This window comes from Dermacentor silvarum, chromosome 11 (assembly GCF_013339745.2).
Source record: "Dermacentor silvarum isolate Dsil-2018 chromosome 11, BIME_Dsil_1.4, whole genome shotgun sequence".
In the NCBI taxonomy this organism is placed as follows: Eukaryota; Metazoa; Arthropoda; class Arachnida; order Ixodida; family Ixodidae; genus Dermacentor; species Dermacentor silvarum.
In genome coordinates, this window is record NC_051164.1 from 100,107,571 (window position 1) to 100,128,098 (window position 20,528).

Below are 20,528 nucleotides of genomic sequence, written 5' to 3' on the forward strand. Positions count from 1 at the left end.
TCATCCGAGTCGCAGAAATGCTGGAAAGTCGAGCAATGCTGATCAGTACAGTGAAAGTATATCATTCAAAGGAATTCACAAGAATTGACTATTCAGCTAACTCATTCTTGATCGATAACTTGCAGTGCAGTGCAACAGGACACGTATATGTGCTAAATTGCTAGTCGGCACTACTTATATGTGCATGTCTCTCTGTGAAGTTGATAGTTTAGCAAAAACTCGTCTGATCAGGAAAAATTGTGAAGAAAGCAAATGCCACCGACCTAAGCGACTGAAATTATTACAATTTGGTGCAAGTTAAAGATTTTATTCAAAATTATGAGTCGATAGCTCACTCCTGCTGCGTTTTGGAATCTCAGTGAAGTTGCTTCAGGGCTACTGTGTTCAATGTGTTAGCTAGTGTGGAGGCTTTCAAATATGCGCTCAGTATATACATCAAGAAAGACAAAAAGACTTCGTAGAGCATTTTCTTGCTTGTGCTTTAGCATTGCAAAAGGAGTTAAGCATTGCCCACTTTGCCTGCTAGTCTGGCTGCATTTACTGAAGGGAATTGCGCATCCATGCAATATAGCCCCCAGTGCAATAATAAATTTCCCTTTCCAACTAACGACAATGTGGTAACTAATTTTATTAAAGGGAATAGCTATACCGTTTGCACACTTTATGAAGAGTAGTAGTTAAGGACCTTGGATAATAGTTGTGCCAACGAAGATGATTGCACACGGTGCCATATTTCACTTTGGTGTGTGTATTGCATGCACGAGTGTTTTTGTGTGCTATGCGTCCGTGACAATATTGTCTCTGACTTTGTACTAGTGCTACAACTGCCTGCGTTGCGCAAATAAAAATTTGTTGATTGTGATGTCCTTTTTACTGCGTCCCGTGTGTTATTACGGTGTGAGAGCATTTTCTTGATGTATTCAAATTAAATCACATGCCGCAGCTTGTTAACTTTACCATTCAGCAAAACTGGTTCTGGAAGTTCACTAAACGTGCAATTGAAAAAATCGACTTTACAGTGAAGTCAGTTTGTCTAAACACGAAGTCGATGTAAGCGGGTAACTCGAGTTTTGGTCCCCTAAAAAGCTTCATATTTTTGACATGACTCGAATTCAGTTTGAAGTGGCACAGTTTCACAGGTAGATTCAACTATTTGTGTGCTTTAATGCTTCACAAATGTTCACCAGCTTGGGTTACTGCAGTTATATCAATTAACTTCGTGCCCCGTAGAGTGGCTAGATTTCACTGAAACAAGCGATTTCGCAAGCAGTCCTTTGAAAATTTGCGGATGTCAAGTGGTCAAGTGCACGCTTTTTTTGCTCGCTAATCACAGCGGGAAGCCATGCTATCATCATCGTCATGCTACTAGCCACTTCAAGCCAAGCGCGGGTTTTCTCTAGCACAAAAGAAGCCGCAGTGCGTGGTTTCTGGCGGTAAATACAGTTCGCAATTCCCTGTTCCCGTGCTCGAAAAACTTAGGTAAACGCTGTCTTCAAAAGCTTATTCTCTGCGAAGGTTACAGCAGATGTTATGTAAGCGAAGCGGCCATCTCGTGAAATGTTAAAATATAGTTTAAATGTACTCCTCGCGCACTACAATTTGCGTCTGACATCGTGAAGCGGTCGCTGTGAGCAGCTGAAGTATCCGCATGAGTTTGTGTAGCTTGTCCATGGATACTCCGCACTTGTTCTTGAAATGAACTACAACTCTTGGAACAACCGCGGCCGTGGGCGGTTCCGACGCCGGGCTGGCGGCTCAAGGTTCGCTCCTCACAGACGGCGTATCGTTGACCGAGAAGCCTCGGACGGCAGTCAAGGCGACGATCAAGCCCCTTCATCTTCTCCTGAAGTTGGGAACCACTCAAACCGCCGTCGCGCGTCTGTTCAGTCGCCGTACCCCGGATGGACTTTCTACTTCCCTGACGAAGACTACCCTCCCGACTCGAGCGTATCGCAGAGGCTTAAGCTTCTAGAGGCGTATTTCGCCGAGAGGGTGTCCAAGTTTGCGGGACCCACGGGTCTTGTCGACCGGTCTCGAAGCTCGTACGAAGTCCGTGTAGACCAAATCGCGGACGATTCCGGCGTCAAGGAGGAATGGCCGGATTTCAAGGAGTCCCTGAAGTGCCGCCCTCACGACGTTCTCAAACTGCTGGGTAGGCCAACATTCTTCTATTCATTATTCTATGTCGTGAACATTGAAATAAACTATTGTGATGCCAGAAGCCAATAATTTAATTGATGGAGTATGCGGTCCACAGAAAAGTCATTGTACGAAATTTAGAACGTTGTTCGAAGCACAGTCACAGGTAGTTTTTACCGCACATATTAGTTTCTGCATGAAATAAATGTCATATGAAAAATACCAACATTTTGGTCATGTGAGGGGTACACGCACTTGTAGAATGAAGCTAGGAAACTAACCTGTAACACTTGAGAAAGTTTGGTTATCATGGAAGTGTTTATGCTGGGAAGCGCAGTGAAATGCAAATGCTTTACTTTTATCCGTACTGACTTGGCCAGCTATCAACCCTGTTAATTTGCTGTATTTTAACTACAACTTTCTTGTGTCTGAAATTGACTTATTTGCTTATTCTATCTAGTTGCAATTATCTCACCCGTTGTCATCTTTTTCCAGGCCTTGCATTGCACCAGACACTGACGAAGCATGAGCAACAACAAGTGGACGCTTGCATAGATGACCCATTGCCCGAGTTGACCATTCGCATCGCTGGGTTTGGGCCTTTGACACCTCTGCGTGACGTCCGCAGCATGACTTGCGGCCGCATGGTGGCCGTTCGAGGCACGGTGGTTCGTGCAAGCGAAGTTAAGCCGCAGTACCGTGTGTTTGGCTTCTGTTGTTCTGGTTGCGGCACTCAGCAAGCCGTTGTGCAGCCTGGTGGCTACTTTACAGTGCCCACCAGCTGCCCAGAGAGGGGTTGCCGATCCAAGATCTTCCAGGAACAGGTGACATCGCCCTTGACCCAGCTCATTGACTGGCAGTCGCTGAGACTTCAGGTATGTACGTCATGGCCTAACCTCACTGTCAGCTGTGTGCGAGTCTTAGGTAGGATATTGCTGTTCTGGTCATTCTATGGGTGCGACCACTGGACATGAAATGCCAACAAAGAAAGCACAAGTTGAACCAGAGCATTGCTGGACTAACAATGAAATTTTTTTTTTAAGTTGAAAGAAAACGTGTTTGTAAAGTGCAGGTTATGTTGGTTGGGTTGTTTGCGTTCCTCTTCCGGATTAGGATACTGTCTATCAGAGTCACTTAAGTTGCATTTGTAGCTGTGCATTATTTAAAATAAAAGTTCAGTAGATATTTCAGCAATCTTTCTTGTCCATTTTGTGCTTTCTTTGTCAATGTTTTGCGTCCACTCTCTGTGCTTGTAAAATCGTGAGCTGACTAGGCCAACTTCAATGTCTATGAACTGTTCTAATCACTTCACTGCACTATACGTTATCATTCAGCCTTTCCTACCTTACTTAGATTTTAGATCACCCACATGCTTGCCAGAGTTAAGGATAAAAAAAGTAAACTAAAATGTCAGTATGCCACATCAACCTGTGCTTGTTCAAGAAGCTTAAAAAGTGGCGGCAGATATGCGCACCTTCATTTTATTCGACTATACAAACTTTTCTCGGAGACAGTACAAAATGTCTAAAGAATGCCCGTCTCAGTCGAACTATCCTGACTGCAACATTCTTTTCTCCATACAGTGTCGTAAGACATGAAGCATATAGAGATGAGTATAGTATGACCCAGTAGATGAATACTATAAAGGCAGTGAAATTCGTACATATGAATTTGCTACAGGCGGTAATAATAGCATAGTACTAGTGCAGTCACACCTGTAATCAAAAGTGGTCGTACAGCATGACGGCAGCGTATAAAGAGAGTATTAATGCAGAACATTCACATCATTGCTGCTATAGAAAGCACAATTGTCAAATGCAATTGCATTAAATATGTCAGGTTTAGCATTCAGCCACCAGTAGATCTTCCACTTCTTCATTAGTGCAGGAGGCAGGTACTGGTTTGTACTTTATTATGGCTACAGTACTTGAGTTCCTTAGTTGACCATTTGTTACATGCTGCAGTGGCTTGTTGGCTGTGTTCTGCTGCTGACCTAGAGGTAGTGAGTTTAATTCCCGACTGCATTTTGTTGCGGGTGAAATGCAAAAACACTCGTGTACTTCAAGAACGCCAGGTGGTCAAAACTGATCCTGAGTGCTTCAATAGTCTTTCATAGTCCCAGTCTGGCTTTGGCACGGTAAACTCCATTAATGAATGTATCAATCCTTTGTTTGTTTCATATAGTATTACAAGCAAATTAAGAGGGTGATTTAACTCGGGGGCTGCTATCTAAATACATTGCAATGGGGAAATCATCTTTCTTGGCAACCACAGCACCGATTTTGATGAGGTTTGCTGTGTTTAAAAACCAAAAAGTGAAAGTCTAGTGTGCGATCGCGCTAACAGCTCGCTTTTCCGTTCCTTCGCTTGCCTTCTCGTGATCGGTCAGAATTGCGATTGCGTCAGCTGCCGTCAGAGACCGCGGGGAGGTACCGCAGCTTTCCCACTTGGTGACGTAGCAGTAAAACTGAACGTGCGGAAAGCGAGCTGTTTGCGCGATCGCACCCCTAGTGACTGGATAAAATAAATTTTTTATTTAGGCCATTATTTCAAAAAACAAAACAAGTTGCTGCAAATTGCAAAATAAGAAAAACAACTCTAGTATCACATTTACAGCTCTAACTCAGCAGTAAAATGTGATATCACAATTTTGTAAACTGCACCTAATAAAATGTCTAAAGCAGACAATAGGGATGTATTATACACCGCTCTAAATTATACTAGTTTGTGAATAAGACTTCAGCAAACATAGTAACATTTTCATGTAATCTATAAATTCATATATCAAATTTGTCTGCTTGAGATACTTTAACAGATGCAACTTACAGAACAGCGATATCTGATTTTGATACAGAGTTGTGGATGTGCAAACTTCGTAAACTTGCAAACTTAAATTTTTTTACACTTATCAGGTTTTTAGAATTTAAAAAAACTTTTAGGCCCTAAATCAGAATTTTGCTTGCTAGAGTCGCTAGAACTTAACTTTCTCGGTCAAAAGCAACACATTTCATTCAAATCGGTCCCATGGTTGTATCATAAAAGCATTTTTGCATTTTAGATGTATTTGAATCGGTAAATTATTGTTGGCCCTGAGCTAAAGCTTCCTCTTAAGAACCCTTCGACATGACCTTTATAAAGTTAAACAAAATTCTGCATGTCTTGCTAAAGTTGAATGAATGAAAGTAAACCTTGTTAATAGTCTATTTTTTGCCTTTATCATGACATCCATTAATTTGGTTGCCTCTTTCAGGAGTCAGAAGAGGGTACAGAAGGTGGTCGCATACCACGCATCATCGACTGCGAACTGACTGACGACCTCGTTGGGTCGGCTGTCCCCGGTGACATGGTTACTGTGACGGGTATTGTGGAGCTTGCACGCTGTGACGGTCCTTCAAACTCGACCGGTCCTGTTGACTGTTACTTGGTGGCAAATCATGTGCTTGGCGATCAACGTGAGTCGGACACGACTGCGACTCCGTCAGGACCTGACCTCGGTCGTCTGGACTACTATGCCATCGAGGCGATCCACGACAAGCCGGACTTGTTTCGCCTCCTGGTGAACTCCCTGTGCCCTGCCATTTATGGCCATGAGGTCGGTTGATACCTTAATGCCTTAGAGGGCAACACCATTAATTTGTCAAAGGCCAACTGCAACATATCACTTTGGCTCTATTGGTTATGAATGAATAGTCATAGTATATGCTATAGAAGCAATTTTGGCAAAGCTACCGAGCTGGTAATTGTTCAATTTCTTTATTAACAGCATTAACAAAGAACCTTTACAACTTATTTCATTATGAAGTTGGCTGATCCAAGAGGTGAAAATGCAGGATCAAAACAGAGAATGCTTTACATTAAAACAACAGTCACAATGCATTACATTAAAATCCTGATAATTTGAAATCTCTCAATTCGAATTGATGAATAATTCGAACTGCTCTGTTGGTCCCGGCAAAGACTTACGTATTTGAATAGACAGAAACTCATGCCAATTCGAACTCCAAAAACCATGCACCAGGTATTCTTGAACAAAATTTCTCACTCCCATGGACTGCTTTTCGGACAAACTTCAGCCAAAAGTTAAGGTTCAATGCGTTGCTAGCTACCATAACGTTGTTGTTGAGGAAAGAGGCGCAGGAAGCTGACATCAAACCGGAGCAAGCAGGGTGGTGCACGCTTTATCACAGTACAGCGCACTTACCTATGCTCCTAGTGCATGCTTGATCACGTCATCTCCAACATTGGGCATGTATCAAGCTGCCTCTCAGCTCACCCTCGCACCTTTTCCCTCACATGCACTGCAAACGGCGCGCGAGGCGCAATCTTATTGCACTTGTACTTTAAATGGAACCTAAGTTTCTTCCGGTACATGTCGTCGCGCGCTGATGGTGGAATAAGACTTTTTTAGTGTGAGCCCAGTGACACTTTTGGTTTTGCTTCTGGTAATTCAACTGTGACGAGCTCAGCGGATTTAGTAGAATTATCCAGTAGATCGAATTGAAAAAAGAGGTACAGATGGAAATGTTCAAACATGCCAGTTTCTTTTGGCACTATTTACCTGATCCTAACTTGTTCCGAGTCTAATGCACACCCAAGACAGACGCTGCAGCCACTGGGGTCACCATTGTGGTCAGGCACGTGTGTGCTGACCCGTCAAGTTCAAGTTATGTGATGAGGGCCGATTTCAGGGCCGAAATAAGAAAGGTAATGGTCCATAAATATGTGTGGGTGCCAGATGGGACCTTTGGTGGGGATTGAATTAACTGAATAAAGTGAAATAACCAGCCAAATGAACTAAAATATATTGTACCCTCTTCATGCGCCTATTTTCACTGACAAAGTGAACTGCAATTTTTGTACACATATTCTGCTGTAACTCTTTCCTGTAACACTTTCCAAACAAGACAAAAGTTCAAAAAGATGGAGATGGAGGAACAGTAGTTGAACAATGAATGTCACTGGAGCCAACTTTGCTGGCCTGGTGAATACAAGTCCACTTGCCAAGATGCTGACTCTAGTGACATTCCTTGTTCGACCACTGTTCCTCCATCTTATTGAACTTCTGTCTTGTTTAAATTTCTTCTCTAACGCGATTTCTCTGCTGCAATCCCTTCCAGGTCGTGAAGGCCGGCTTGTTGCTAGCTCTCTTCGGTGGAGTGAGACGGTACTCGGATGATCCTGACCACGTGCCCGTGCGCGGCGACCCACACGTTTTGGTGGTGGGTGATCCTGGGCTGGGAAAGAGTCAGCTACTGCATGCCTGCGCGAGAGTTGCGCCCAGGGGAGTCTTCGTGTGTGGCAACACTGCCTCCATAGCGGGCCTCACCGTCTCCGTTGGTCGTGGCTCGGTAGGCGAAGCCTCACTCGAAGCTGGGGCCCTAGTCCTCGCCGACAGGGGTGAGCCTTGGCAGGAATCCCTGTGTCTTTTGCTGTTCTGTAGAAATTTTCGTGTTACTGTGGTAGCTATGTAAAGTTGACTAAGGTTGCATGGCGGGCTTGTTGATACCATAGAGCTTCCTACGAAAATTACTAGAGGGAACTTAGTGCTGCAGTCGCTCAGCTTCCATGCAAATTATGATTAGTATACATGGATTTGTCTAATCTTTGCTCTTGTGGCTTCAAGCATTCCTGTCGTGTTATATATTCTTTTTTTTTTAAACAAGCCAATGGCCTACCACAGTGGTTCAGTGGCTATGCCATTCTGTTGCTGAGCATGCTGTACGTCTCCCAGCCATGTTCTGATGGGGGCAGAATGCAAGAACGCTCCTGTACCGTGTTTTGGGAGCTTGTTAAGAAACCTCAGGTGGTCAACATTTATCCAGAGCTTTCCACTACGGCTTCCCTCATAAACCACTGTGCAGTTTCAAGGCTTCAAGCCCTATGAGTTAAATTGTAATTTTCACATTATCGTGTTTTTGCCAGTAATCGTATGGTATTTTCTACCATCTGAGCTACCATCCTGGTTATCTTGATTAGCTCAGATTGTAGAGCGACTGCCCCAGAAAGGTGTTTGTCCCGGGTTCGAATCCATGAACAAGATTAATTCTTCCTCAACTGCGAAGTCTTCTTTCTGAGAAACCCGTATCGGGTTTCCTTTGTAGCTTCGTACTGCTGTCGGGTGGATGGCAGTTTTCCCTTTCATTTAAGATTATAACATTTATAACACAATGCTTTGTTGAATATGATCAATCTGCAAAGTTGCAAAGTCCTTTGAAACCAAAAGAACGATGTTGAAATAAATTTATGTGCTATACTCATCATTTTGATGCTGGCTCAGTCTCCATGCTTGTAGCTCTTGTAAAGTTTCCTCTAGTAATTTTTGTAAGAAAATTTGTGATTGGTACGTCACACTTCATAGCTTAAGAGAAGCGCTAGAATGTCTGGAAGCGCAGAAGCTAACTTTTAACATCTTTATTTATGAGGCATGATGAATAGACGGAAACCTAACCTAAATAGGCAGATTTACCTCAACACAACAGATAATGAAAGACACGAAAAATTTGTCGATATTCAAAGAAGAGAAAGGGTTCACTGGGAGATGAAGAATGGAATTTGATCAATAGTGGGCGATCTAGGGAAGGCGCAGCTTGTAGCCAATGTTTCAACAAGAGAAAAACTTGTCTTTGTGAGGTTTCTGTTATGGATATCGCTAATAAAAATCCTAGCATGCATCAAAATTTCAACTTTTTCGTTGAAAGGAGACCAATGGCTTGCTAATGGGCATCCAAGATGCAATTTGTTAAGAGCAAGTGCAGACTATTCGTGTTGCGGCTGCAACCACTTTGGAGCGGTACCACTTATATGCCATTTTCAACTTGTAATGTATTTGCAATAAATGAAGGTCTAAGGTCTCTAAATTGTGGAAAAAAACTGGCAAGCATCTGAGCACCCTATGTAATTGGCCATATATAATACTTGTTTCTACAAACCAGTTTCGGTCTTGGTATTCAGAAAGTTGAATGCATTAAGATGCCACAGTGCACTGGTTTGCATCATTCCTGTGATCATTGGTGACTGCTACTACACGCAAGCACAGTCAGAAGAAATGTGTGTGCAGCGCTCTCGTTTAATTTCTTATGGGCAACGCCGCCACACCTAGTTTTATTCCTAAATGATGTTGGCAAAAATTACTTTGCGTCGTGACATCGCAATAATGTCACTGATGCGAGGTCCGCCATTTAGACGCCAATTTTACCACGAAATTAGGATGTCTTACAAGTATTTGTCGACCTTCACACTTGAATCCTTTTATGTTCGAGATGCATGGGGTAGAGTTTATAAAACTTCAAAAATATGTCAGTACTGTTTTAAAAGGACGCTAGAGAGGAAGTTTAAGTGGAGCTGTATTAACGAATTGCGTGCCTCATAATCACATCGTGGTTTTGGCACGTAAAACCCCATAATTAGAAACAAGAAAAAAGTGCTTCGGATAGATGACAGCATACAATCTGTGGGGCAATGCAAGCACGAGCAAGTTCATTCTTGCAGAAGAAGTGAAACATGTTGGCAACTGGGATTAAAAAAAAATTGCCTGGCCATTTTTAGGCAGAACTCGGGATAATAGCATGGCATGGAAAAGGTTTAAGACTTAAAACTCAGAGCTTTGTACGTTTATTTATTTTCAAAAACGAAAGGGTGCTGCTGCATTGATGAGCTGGACAAGATGTCGACAGCGCAAGGGGCCCTGCTGGAGGCCATGGAGCAGCAGTGCGTGAGCATAGCCAAGGCCGAGCTGACGGTGTCGCTGCCCGCAAGGGCTGGCGTGCTGGCAGCCGCGAACCCAGTTGGAGGCCACTACAACCGTGCGAAGACGGTGGCTGAGAACCTCCGCATGGGCAGTGCACTGCTCTCACGCTTCGACCTAGTCTTCATGTTGCTGGATCAGCCGAATGCTGTGAGTAACCACAAACAGTGGAGAACTTCCTTGATAACTTCAGTCACTAATGAAATCAAATTAAATCATATCTTTGCTTGAACATCACATGTCATACATTCTGTTGGGGACACAGCCATAAAACCATTAATTGGCTTGACAGGGACTGTGCCCTTTTACAATGCAACGGCTACAGCGTATGAATGCAGAAATAGGCATGGTACATATAGTATAAAGATAAGTACGAGGCCACTGGTTCCATTCCCAGACACCACAAACACATTTCTCCGGAGGCAAAACACACGAACATTTGTGTACAGATTATTTGTATGGATATTCAGTTTATATCCAGTGTAGACTGCTTATAACATAAGTCGCCGGAGTCGCGAATATCCGCACTATAAGTGGTACCGCAATGTAACCAAAACAACGGTTTTCAAGGCCTGCACATATGCAAAACATGTAGACCAAGCAGCTGCACGTATCCGATAATCCAAGCGTGCGACCGGTAGTTTTGCATCCGTTTAAATTTACTGACGTTTAAAGGTTCATATCCAAGTACCCACGGTCATCGCTGAAGCAGACAAAGTAATAAAAAAAAAAAAAAAAGCAGAAAACGACAGGTGACCAAAGTTTCAGGCGCAGTACAGTGTCTCATCCGATTTCTTGGACTGATTGGCATACGAGGTCTGTTAGAAAAGTATCCGACCTTTGGCCGAAGAAATAAAACTGGCATAACTGGAGCGTTGAAAACCTTATCACCCTCTAAGTAGTCTCCTTGGGACTCCACACACTTCTCCCAGCGATGCTGCCATTGTTGGAAGCATTCCGAGAAGGCCCTCTTTCGGAATGGAGTTTAGCTCAGCTGTTGATGCAGCCATAATGTCCTCTCTTGTCTGAAATCGCGCTCCTTTTAATGGCCTCTTGATTTTGGGAAATAGCCAGAAGTCGCAGGGGCCCATATCGGGAGAGTAAGGAGCCTGCTGAACTACAGGAGTCTGGTTTTTTGCCAAAAAAGTCTGAATCAAGTGCGAGGAATGTGCAGGAGCATTGTGTGATGGATGCGCCAATTTCCTGTTGACCACAACTCCGGTCTCTTGCGCTGCACAGCATCACGTAGGCGACGAAGGACATCCCTATAGTACTCTTTGGTGATTGTTTGACCCTGTAGTGCGTACTCGAGGTGTACCACACCGCGGGAGTCAAAGAAAGCAGTCAGCATCACTTTGACGTTGCTGCGCACTTGGCGGGCCTTCTTTGGTCTTGGTGACATGAAATGCTTCCACTGTGACGACTGGGATTTGGCTTCCAGGTCGTACCCGTACACCCATGACTCATCACCAGTGATTACGGTGTTCATGAAGTCAGGGTCACTGTTTGTGGAATCCAGCATGTCCTGTGAGACTTCAACATGTAGTTGCTTTTGCTCCACCGTGAGCAGCTTCGGCACGAATTTCGCCGCAAGTCTCTTCAGGGACAAATATTCGGTCATAATGGAATGTGCAGAAAGAGTGCTGATGTGCTGATGTGCAGAAAGAGTGCCTCTTCCGTAATTTCTCGGAAAATCACACGACGGTCCCGCAACACCACAGCGTTCACTTAGGCAATGACCAAGTCATTTCGGCATGTTGATGACCGACCGGAGCGTGGCTCGCTCTCCACCAATGTGTGGCTGTCTTTAAACCGGTTGTACCACTCCTTAATCTGTGTGCTGCTTATAGCATCGTCACCGAAAGCCGTCTGAATCTTCCAAATGATTTCCACTTGGCTGTCGCCTAGTTTCTGGCAAATTTTGATGCAGTAGCGCTGCTCCAGTCGCTCCGTTATTTTCCTTTGCAATAAAAAAACCGACGAGCGCACTGTGCACTACCTCACTCAAACGCTGCGTCCCAGCGACTAACGCTATCGGCAGGCAGGAAAAAATTCGCGCATGCGCACGAAGGTTCATGGTCGGCTGATGCAAGCGCGCTTGTTTCATATTCATCAGGTGTTCGCAAGAAAAAATAAGGTCATATACTTTTCTAACAGACCTCACATGCATGGTGTTGAAAACATGGCGACCGCGGACCACGTTGCCACTATTTGAGTGTTGCCCGTGCCCTCACTTTCGTTATCAACTTGGTTTCTCCGCTTCTCATGTGCCGTACAGCCATTGCACACTTTTAATTGACTCTGCGCCAAACCATGACGAGGCGCGCTGGTTAGGCCTAGCAGGTGGGGTTGTCGGGTGGCCTGCCGTTGCGGGAAGCTTGCCTTTGATATGTTTGTACTCATCGACGATTACATAGAGATTACGCATGCGATCACGCGCTTGGGCTGAACTGACAGCAACATGTACGAAGCAGAGTTTGGTTCCTCGGGCGATCAGCCGCACCAGCTACTACGAATGCCTACAAAGGTAGTATGTGCGCACACTGGTACGAACGGCGGAAGCTCACAAGTGCACATAAAGCCTAATAGCTCCAAACTTTGGGAACAACACTTAAACTGACAGCGTCACACGCGTGATATCTGTATTGCACGATGCGCATTGTAATGGGTGCACAGAAAATGAAGCCGTGTTCAGTCCAAGGCACGCTACCATAGTGCACCGCTGAGAAGCAGCCAAGCAAAAGGCTGCTCCATCGTCTAGGCAACCATCGCGCGCCCGTATCGCGCTGCCCCTGCCTTACCTTTTATCTTTTTTTTTGTTTGTTTGTTCGCTATGTGTCTCATGCTCATCCGCATCGTCCTCGTTGCTATCCTCTCTCATCGGCGGGCGTACTACATTGAGAAGTGTGCTCGCTACTGCGCTTGTTGGTGGGATTTTCCCGCCGAAGCTGCATTGTAACCTGTATTTCGTCTCGCGCGGCTGCACTGTAAGCAATATGCATATACATGGAGTTCTGTGGGAGAATAAACGGTAGTCAAAAAGGGTGCATTTTAGCCAGTTCTGCACTATATACGGTTACGTTATAAGTGGTCTATACTGTATTTCCATTTCTTTATATTGTATGTATGTAAGTGGATATTAAAGAACCCCAGGTGATTGAAAGTAATCCAGAGCTCTCCACCAAGGCATCTCTCATAACCTGCTATGCAGTTTCAAGATGTTAAACCCTGCAGTTAAATAAATCAAATCTTATTCTTTAGGATCTTGACCGGCGCCTGTCCGAGCACGTCATGTCAATGCACTTGAAGAAACCCACTTCACGGTCATCATGCCAGCAGCTAATGGAGGAGGCAGGTGACACTCAGGCATCGGCCACTCTTTCTCAGACGCCGCAGTCAAAATCGCTTACGGAGCGACTCCGTGGGCCCGTCTTGGAGCCTGTTTCAGCTCCACTGCTGCGAAAGTACATCACATATGCACGTCAGTAGGTGTTGCTTTATTTTGACTTATTTCGAACTTGATGCCTTTGTATTTAGAGCTAATCCTCTTAAGAGCCTTGCAACATGTTTTCTCTTCAAAGCTGAGTGAGGACGCACTGTAGCGAGTGCAATCCCTTTGAATGAATAAATTGACACGCGTCCATTGTAATACCGTATTTTTGCGCGTATAACCCGCCCTTGCATATAACCTGCACCCCTAACTTTGAACTCCACGAAAAAGAAAAAGATAACCTCGCATATAACCCGCACGCTTATCCGAAAAATGAGGACTAGGAAGTTACCACTACGTGCAGTCATCATTTCGTTTTCGAAACACATTTATTTCAAAACGACCGCCGCAACGTTGTCAGTGCTGTTCAATTCACTGCTGCCATCCGAGGCTTCATCGCCGCTCTCAAAGACCTAATCGTCTTCGGAACCATCTAAGCTGTTCCTTATGGCACATTTTTTGAAACACTATGAAAGACTGCCGCTGAGACACACTCATGATGCTTAAACAAGGCTGGCCAACTGTGCAAACTGGGCGTACAAGAAACGGCACCTGACTCGTTGCAAAACCGTGCGAAAAGCGTCTAACCAGACCAATCTAGCCACCGTAACGAGACTATGGATGTGGATCTGGCTATAGCCTGTGTTGGCCTCTTATTGGCTTAACACACGTCTATGTCGATAGGCATGCGGACAATGCGGACTCTGCACGGCAGGCCGCGCGTTGCCATGAAGCCGACCCCCACCCCCTCCCTTCGCGAATATTCGCAGATAACCCGCACCCCCACTTTTAAGCAATTTTCTTTCAATTATTGATGTGGGTTATATGCGAGAAAATACGGTATCTCTTTCCGGGACTTGCATGGCACTCTCTGGCCAGACCTGGCCCTTGTGCCACTAGGCCCTACACATTATCAACATCCTTTTCTGGCGACCATTTCTCATGGTCTAACCAATTTTACAAAAATATCGCTCGAGGCAAGACAGGCCTGCATGTATTCAAAATTTCCTGAATTTTGTCACCAATTATAATCAAGAGTCAATTATAGTCAAAGCAGTTGATGTGAATTCATTATCGATTACGCTGGAATTTACGAGTCGTGTATCAATGGCCGACACACTTGACCCAGAGATCAGATTTTGACGACCAATGACTGTACTTACACCTAGCGTTGTGCTTCAAGTGTCCCTTGTTTTTTCTTTTTCTGTCCACAAGTTTGCCGAATGAGAACTCATGTACAGAACTTTGATATTGCTGATGGACTGTGCTTTATTATACTCTTGTTCCACATTTTGTTACAAATTTTGCAACACTTTTTCCTTGCCAACGGACGAGATGTAGCCGGTGCAATCTAAAGGCACCGACCTTTTCTATCACATCATGTCGATAAAAAAAGGGAAAAGACAGTTAGATTAGAGACTCACAGTTTTGGCACCGTCTTGCTCTTCGCCCTCACCTCAATGTGACAATATCTTCCCACAGAAATTCTTAAAAAGGAGTTAACAATAACGCAGATATAAAGAGTGTAATGTTTACCTTCCCCGTACCTCCTCAGCATGTTTCCTCTCAGCTGAGGATGGCACCGATTGCAATGGCCAGGCTATTGCTCCATTCTTTCTTTTTCTTCTTTCCACGGTGCACCTTATGATAATCCAGCAATGTTGGCATCTGGCAAAGGTGCCGGAAATCAATGAAGAAGCAGTGACAGGACGGCAGGACATGTTAACTGCCGCTTCTCCATTTCTTTCTTTATTTCCCTAATGACCCCACACGGGGTATTACATAAGGGATGGGATTACAACAATAGTTAAAACAGTATTAAGGTGAGAGAATCGCTGACACTTCCATGAATGTAGTTCAGCTGGCGATATCAACGGATGTCGTAGGGAAGGCTGTTCCAGTCTGCAACTACATGAGGGAAAAAAGAAGATTGATAGAAGATTGGAGGAGTGTACACGGATCTGCGCGACTTTCGCTCGGGACTAACTTAACTCCTGAATCGCCCATTGGGAGGCATCCATGGGCTGTTTGCACGGGTCTATGACATCATGGTTGGGACATAATAGCGATGACCTCGAAAGCTGCAGGAGAGAACAAGTGATCTTTTAGACAAGACTGTGGGCTTCCTTCTGCATAGAGTGGAATAGTACTATGGCACTTGCACATTCATGGCAGCATTGTTTACAGATTCTGAGCATTTATCTTACCATGGTCAAAAAGTGTTGGAGTGGCCCTTAAAACTAACCTATACATACATAAGAAATTTGTAGAATCTACTGCTGCTAACTGCTATGTTTCAGCATCGTGTCTAGTTTGACTTGCTGTGCTGTCTTGTTATAACCACTGGTGCTTATGGAAAATTATGCCCATGTGGTGCAAGCGATGGCTGTTGTCCGGTCATCCGTGCACATTTTCAGACTGTTAATGACCTTTACTGATCTTGAATGAGGCACGTAAACGAAACAGTAGAGTCATTGCAAGTCTAACTGGCTGGAGCTGTGATACTAGAGGTTGGATTGCGGAACATTTCGACAGGACACACAGAAGAGAAACACACACTGTGTTTCTCTTTTGTGTGTCCCGTCGAAATGTTGCGCAGTCCAATCTCTAGTATGCTATACCAACACGCCCAGTCTTCAACCTTGGAGCTGAGAGTCCTCGAAAATCTCCCAACTGCACCAAAAGACGACTCTTAGTCGACAAGAGCATTGCAATTTTAAAACAGCAAGCCTCTCGAAGACTGCAGGGCTACTGAAAAAAATTTATCTGTAAACTGGTGTGGAGCACATCATCCACATTCCAGCTCAGTGGATGTACCATACACTTTGCTGATGATCTCAGATTTCATGCTTTGCCAAGCACTACTAGCTCCAGTGAGTCAGATAGTGGGCCACATAGAGATTGCGTTGAACTCCTGCAAATGTTGCCAACCATGCAATGGGAGGAGGCAGCATTAGTTAGTCCTTCACGGTTACGCGTAGCGCAAACGATGAGGACAATGCTTTATCAGACTACACTCGTTTAATGGTTCTTCTTAATGTCCCTTTAATTCTGCCTTGCTTTCCTTTCCACCCAGATACGTCCAGCCAACATTGAGCAGTGAGTGCGCAGCACACTTGCAGAAGTTCTACCTTCACCTGCGCGGAGTTCGGCAAGCCGACTGCGTACCCATAACCACCCGCCAGCTTGAGTCCTTAATACGGCTGACCCAGGCTCGGGCCCGGCTAGAACTACGGGAAGAATGCACGGCTCAGGATGCCCTTGACGTCATTGAGGTACAGTATTGTATGGCTGCCCATGTTTGTGCTAGCATATTTTACATTCTTGAGCAGGAGCTCTAAATTACGGATATTTTTGAAGTACCTTATGTCCTAGCCAAAGTAATGGTAGGCCATTCAAATGAGCAAGGTAAGTAGTGAATGGCAGTAGAAGAATAGCTGTCACGTACTTGGAATAAAAGGCTCTTTGTGCATCGGCTGGCGCTATGAACTCCTAACAAATTGTGATACACACTATGCAAGAGTGACTTCGGCAACTTACGAAATTGCCGAATTAAGAAAGTGTTAAGCAGTCTGTTCGCTGTTGTTTATCTGTTCACCATTTTAAAATGATGCAGTGGTGATTATTTCTGCTAATTGATGACATTAGGTGACGACGACATCATCACGACAATTCACAGGAACTCCTCTACGCAAGCAGCATCGTGTTCAATCGCAATTGAAAGTGGCCATACTGAAATGTCTGAGATGAACACTTACGGTACATTTGAATGATCGCTTTCAAGCACTTTAGAATGCTGGTGATTATTGAACATTTGGAGCACTCTGAAATGCTCTTACTTTCAAGCTAGAAGCGCAACCGAGACCTCACAGAATTCCGGTCATGTTGCACCTCTGGCTGCTCTGTGAGCAGCTTAGCATTCGGCTCCGACAGCTTTTTTTTTCTGGCTTTAATCTCGAGAGGGCTTTGCATCATTGCAGAAAGAGTCGGAGCTTAGGAACTTGTTGCATGTACCATTAGTTTGATGTTTCTTGACTATATACACTATTTCGTACTTAGCAGGCCGCACTGTGGAATTCATGCAAGTACTAGTGTGATCATAGAAGTCTCACTCTGTGCGCTTTGCAGGGCATTTGTTTTGGATCTGCAGTGCATTCTATGGAATAAATACTCCATGAATGGTAGAACCTTGTTGATATCCTGTTTGGTATGATCTCCCGGCGCCAACATTAGCGATCGAGGACACAAAAATTGACCAAATACTAACTCTTCAAAAATTCACTAAAAGCTTTTATTTTTTACCAGTTAATATGTTCCTGGAAAACACAATCTTTTGGCAGCAATGTTCAGTACGTTGCCAAACTACGATCGTGCAATACGTTTTATGGCCACTCAATCCCATGCCAACAAGAAAAGGTGCGAGGCACACATTATTGGGAGCATTAGGCACCCGCCAAGACAACTTCCCCACAGTACCCGCCTGCCCTAGTCGTGTGAAAATGCCGGCACTTACTCAATTTCCTTTCCCGGTACAGTCAAACCTCGATATATCGAGAATTTCGTCATATCGAGGTTTCGTTAATTCAATAGAACTAAGGTGGGGAAATAAAAATAGTTTGTTACATAGCTAATTTCGTTAAATCGAGGATCATTATAGTATCGAGGTTTGACTGTAACGGCAAATCTGTTCATGGCTCTTTGCATGTCGCATTCATTGTTATCGCCGCCAACTGCATTGTGATAAACATCATTACCTATCTGTTTCACAGCACGTGTGGCGTGGTGCCACAGGAAGCGTAAGCATGCATTTAATAGGCGTTACAATGGGCGATAACCCAAACGCGCCACCGTTTCCTGCTGCAGGCGGCACGAAGCGAGCGATCTGTTTTGTACTGGCGGCATTGTATTCTGGCATCACTTACCAGCTCGATTTCGTTTCAGTTTCCTGTCGCCATCTTAGCATACTAAGCAATAGGATATGTCAACTGCATATATGTCAACTACAGTCGAGTCTGATAAAATTTTGATTGACCAGATCTTATATTTTCTTGGTTACCACATTTTTTTCTCGCATTATCTTTAAAAACATGTGAATGAGGTTCAGCTGTATTGCAACTGCAACTTGTGGACCTAAGTTTATGTCAAATTACAATCACTTGTTCGCCTTTGTGGTTTCATTATGCGACAAACTGAGTTGGTTGCGAGAGCAGACAGGAGGCTCTGGCTGCTAGTCAAAGACGTGTCACACTGCTCATTTGGTTGGTAGATAGGTTCAGACCTGCGAAACTTTCTATAAAATAAATACGTCATATATTGTTACGTAAAAGAATGACATTTGATGTTACATTGAACTGACATCGTTACATCGAATTGACGCCTCCCTATATCTCCGATATGTGATGCACTATTTTTAGGTTGCAAATGGAAGCAGTCTCATCAAGCTTCATGGCATTGCATGTTATATTTGAAACAAAATGTATACATGCACATTGAAAGTTCCAGACTAATAAAGGGATAATGTTCAAGTACTATTTTTCCTTTCAGCTCATGAGGCACAGCATCGCGGATACTCAGAGTGACGGGCTGGGTTCAGTGGACTTTAGGCGCTCTCAGCACGGTTCTGGTATGAGCAAACCGGCTCAGGCGCGAGCCCTGGTGAGTGTGCTCACCAAGGAGTCGCAGCGGACGGGCAACCGCATCTTCACCACGAGCGAGTTGAGGACGATGGCGGAGCAGCGGTGCGGCATACTGTCATCATCGGTGCGTGTCATCATTGATGCTTTGAATGACCAGGGCTTTCTCCTCAAGAAAGGCTCGGGCCGATATCAGCTTCAAACCACCGATTTCTAGTGGGAATCAGCCATTAACACTTTAACTGCCAGTAAAAAAAATTACGAAAATGCAGATTTTCCTTTTTCTTTTTCTGCCTGCACTTTTTGCCATGTTCTTCAAAAAAATTAGGATACCAGGAATGCCTATAGCGCTTTTGCTGCTCTTGTTGAAGAAAATAGCAAGAGACGTGTGTTATTTATTTATGTGTGAAAGTTACAAAATAGAGTAACATTTGTCACGATGAGTTGACTCGTCATTGGCAGTTAATGGGTCAACACGCTTGCAAGTATTGGCAGTCCAAAAGTAATAGAAATAATAATTCAGTAACTCGGAAAGTGTGGATAGAGCACGATGCAGTTATTGCAGAAATGCGCTGAATCATATGGTATTTTTTGTAAGGATGAGACATTTTATTGCCAGAATAGGCAGTTACATTTGCGAACAGCAGGCAGTGCTTCTGTTGTGGTAGTAGCTTGTACAATGGCACAACAGCATCACTTCTATGCTATAAATGTAGCTATTCCAGCAATGAAATGCTTCATTATTTAAAAAAGATCCCATGTTTTTCTGCACATTTCTGTGAAAAACTTCTAGTCTACTTTCCATACTATTCGAGTGATTGAATATTTACTTTTGTTACTTTTGGGGAAACCGGTGAATTGAGTGTCTAGCAACCTCAAATGCAGGTGAAAGTTTGTAAATTTATCAAGGTTGTCTTAGGCGCATCAAAGTATCTTGAGAATTCTTGGGCAAACTGTTAAAAAAATGGACCATGTCAGGGTAATTGGCCAAATGAAAAGTGCTGTTTATCAAAATTATCTGTGTTGCTTCCTTAAAGCTCCATATTACATTTTTTCCACAAACACAGATTACTTGGCCAGCAAGCATGAGTGAAAAGGTGTAGATTGGGGTTACAGTAACATTTTTTTTTTTTTTTGCCCTAGTACTAATTCAGAAATTTGGTCTTGCAGCTCAAGAACAAGTGCCTGTTATGAGTATACGAGCTATCAGTCAGAAAATTCTGCTTAAATAGTTAGGGGCAGTTTGGAAAGTCGGGCAGTAGGGTATGATCAGCTAGACATCCCATATATCCTGTATTCGCACACTGTGGGCAAAAGGGCAAAAAAAAAACACAAAACAAAAAACATCATTTCGAAGTGCAGCAGTGTGACAAGGAATCACCGACAGTACCTGACGTTGTGAATGGTTTGGGTAACCAGGGCTTTGTTCTTGGGGAAAGGCTTGGTTCCACGCTTTAGGCTACCAAGTTAAATGTCGTCAAATAGCAAATTCGCAAGTGTTGTCTGTTTCCATGTACACAGT

The 20,528-nt window shown here is 44.0% G+C and overlaps 1 protein-coding gene across 2 annotated transcripts; it reads left to right on the forward strand.

Annotated features, from left to right (window-relative positions):
• The first annotated feature begins 989 nt into the window (after positions 1-989).
• On the forward strand, positions 990-19,863 carry LOC119433055 (DNA helicase MCM8). 2 transcript variants are annotated; one of them, XM_037700202.2, is made up of 8 exons: positions 990-2,152; positions 2,635-3,014; positions 5,390-5,731; positions 7,257-7,536; positions 9,774-10,033; positions 13,145-13,368; positions 16,450-16,648; positions 18,918-19,863. In XM_037700202.2, the coding sequence occupies exons 1-8, from the start codon at positions 1,696-1,698 to the stop codon at positions 19,221-19,223; spliced, it is 2,448 nt and encodes an 815-aa protein (XP_037556130.1). In that variant the 5' UTR covers positions 990-1,695; the 3' UTR covers positions 19,224-19,863. The 2 variants fall into 2 exon arrangements, with proteins under 2 accessions (XP_037556130.1, XP_049514448.1); XM_049658491.1 differs by lacking the exon at positions 18,918-19,863 and having other exon boundaries at positions 13,145-13,364; positions 16,450-16,610.
• The last annotated feature ends 665 nt before the right edge of the window (positions 19,864-20,528 follow it).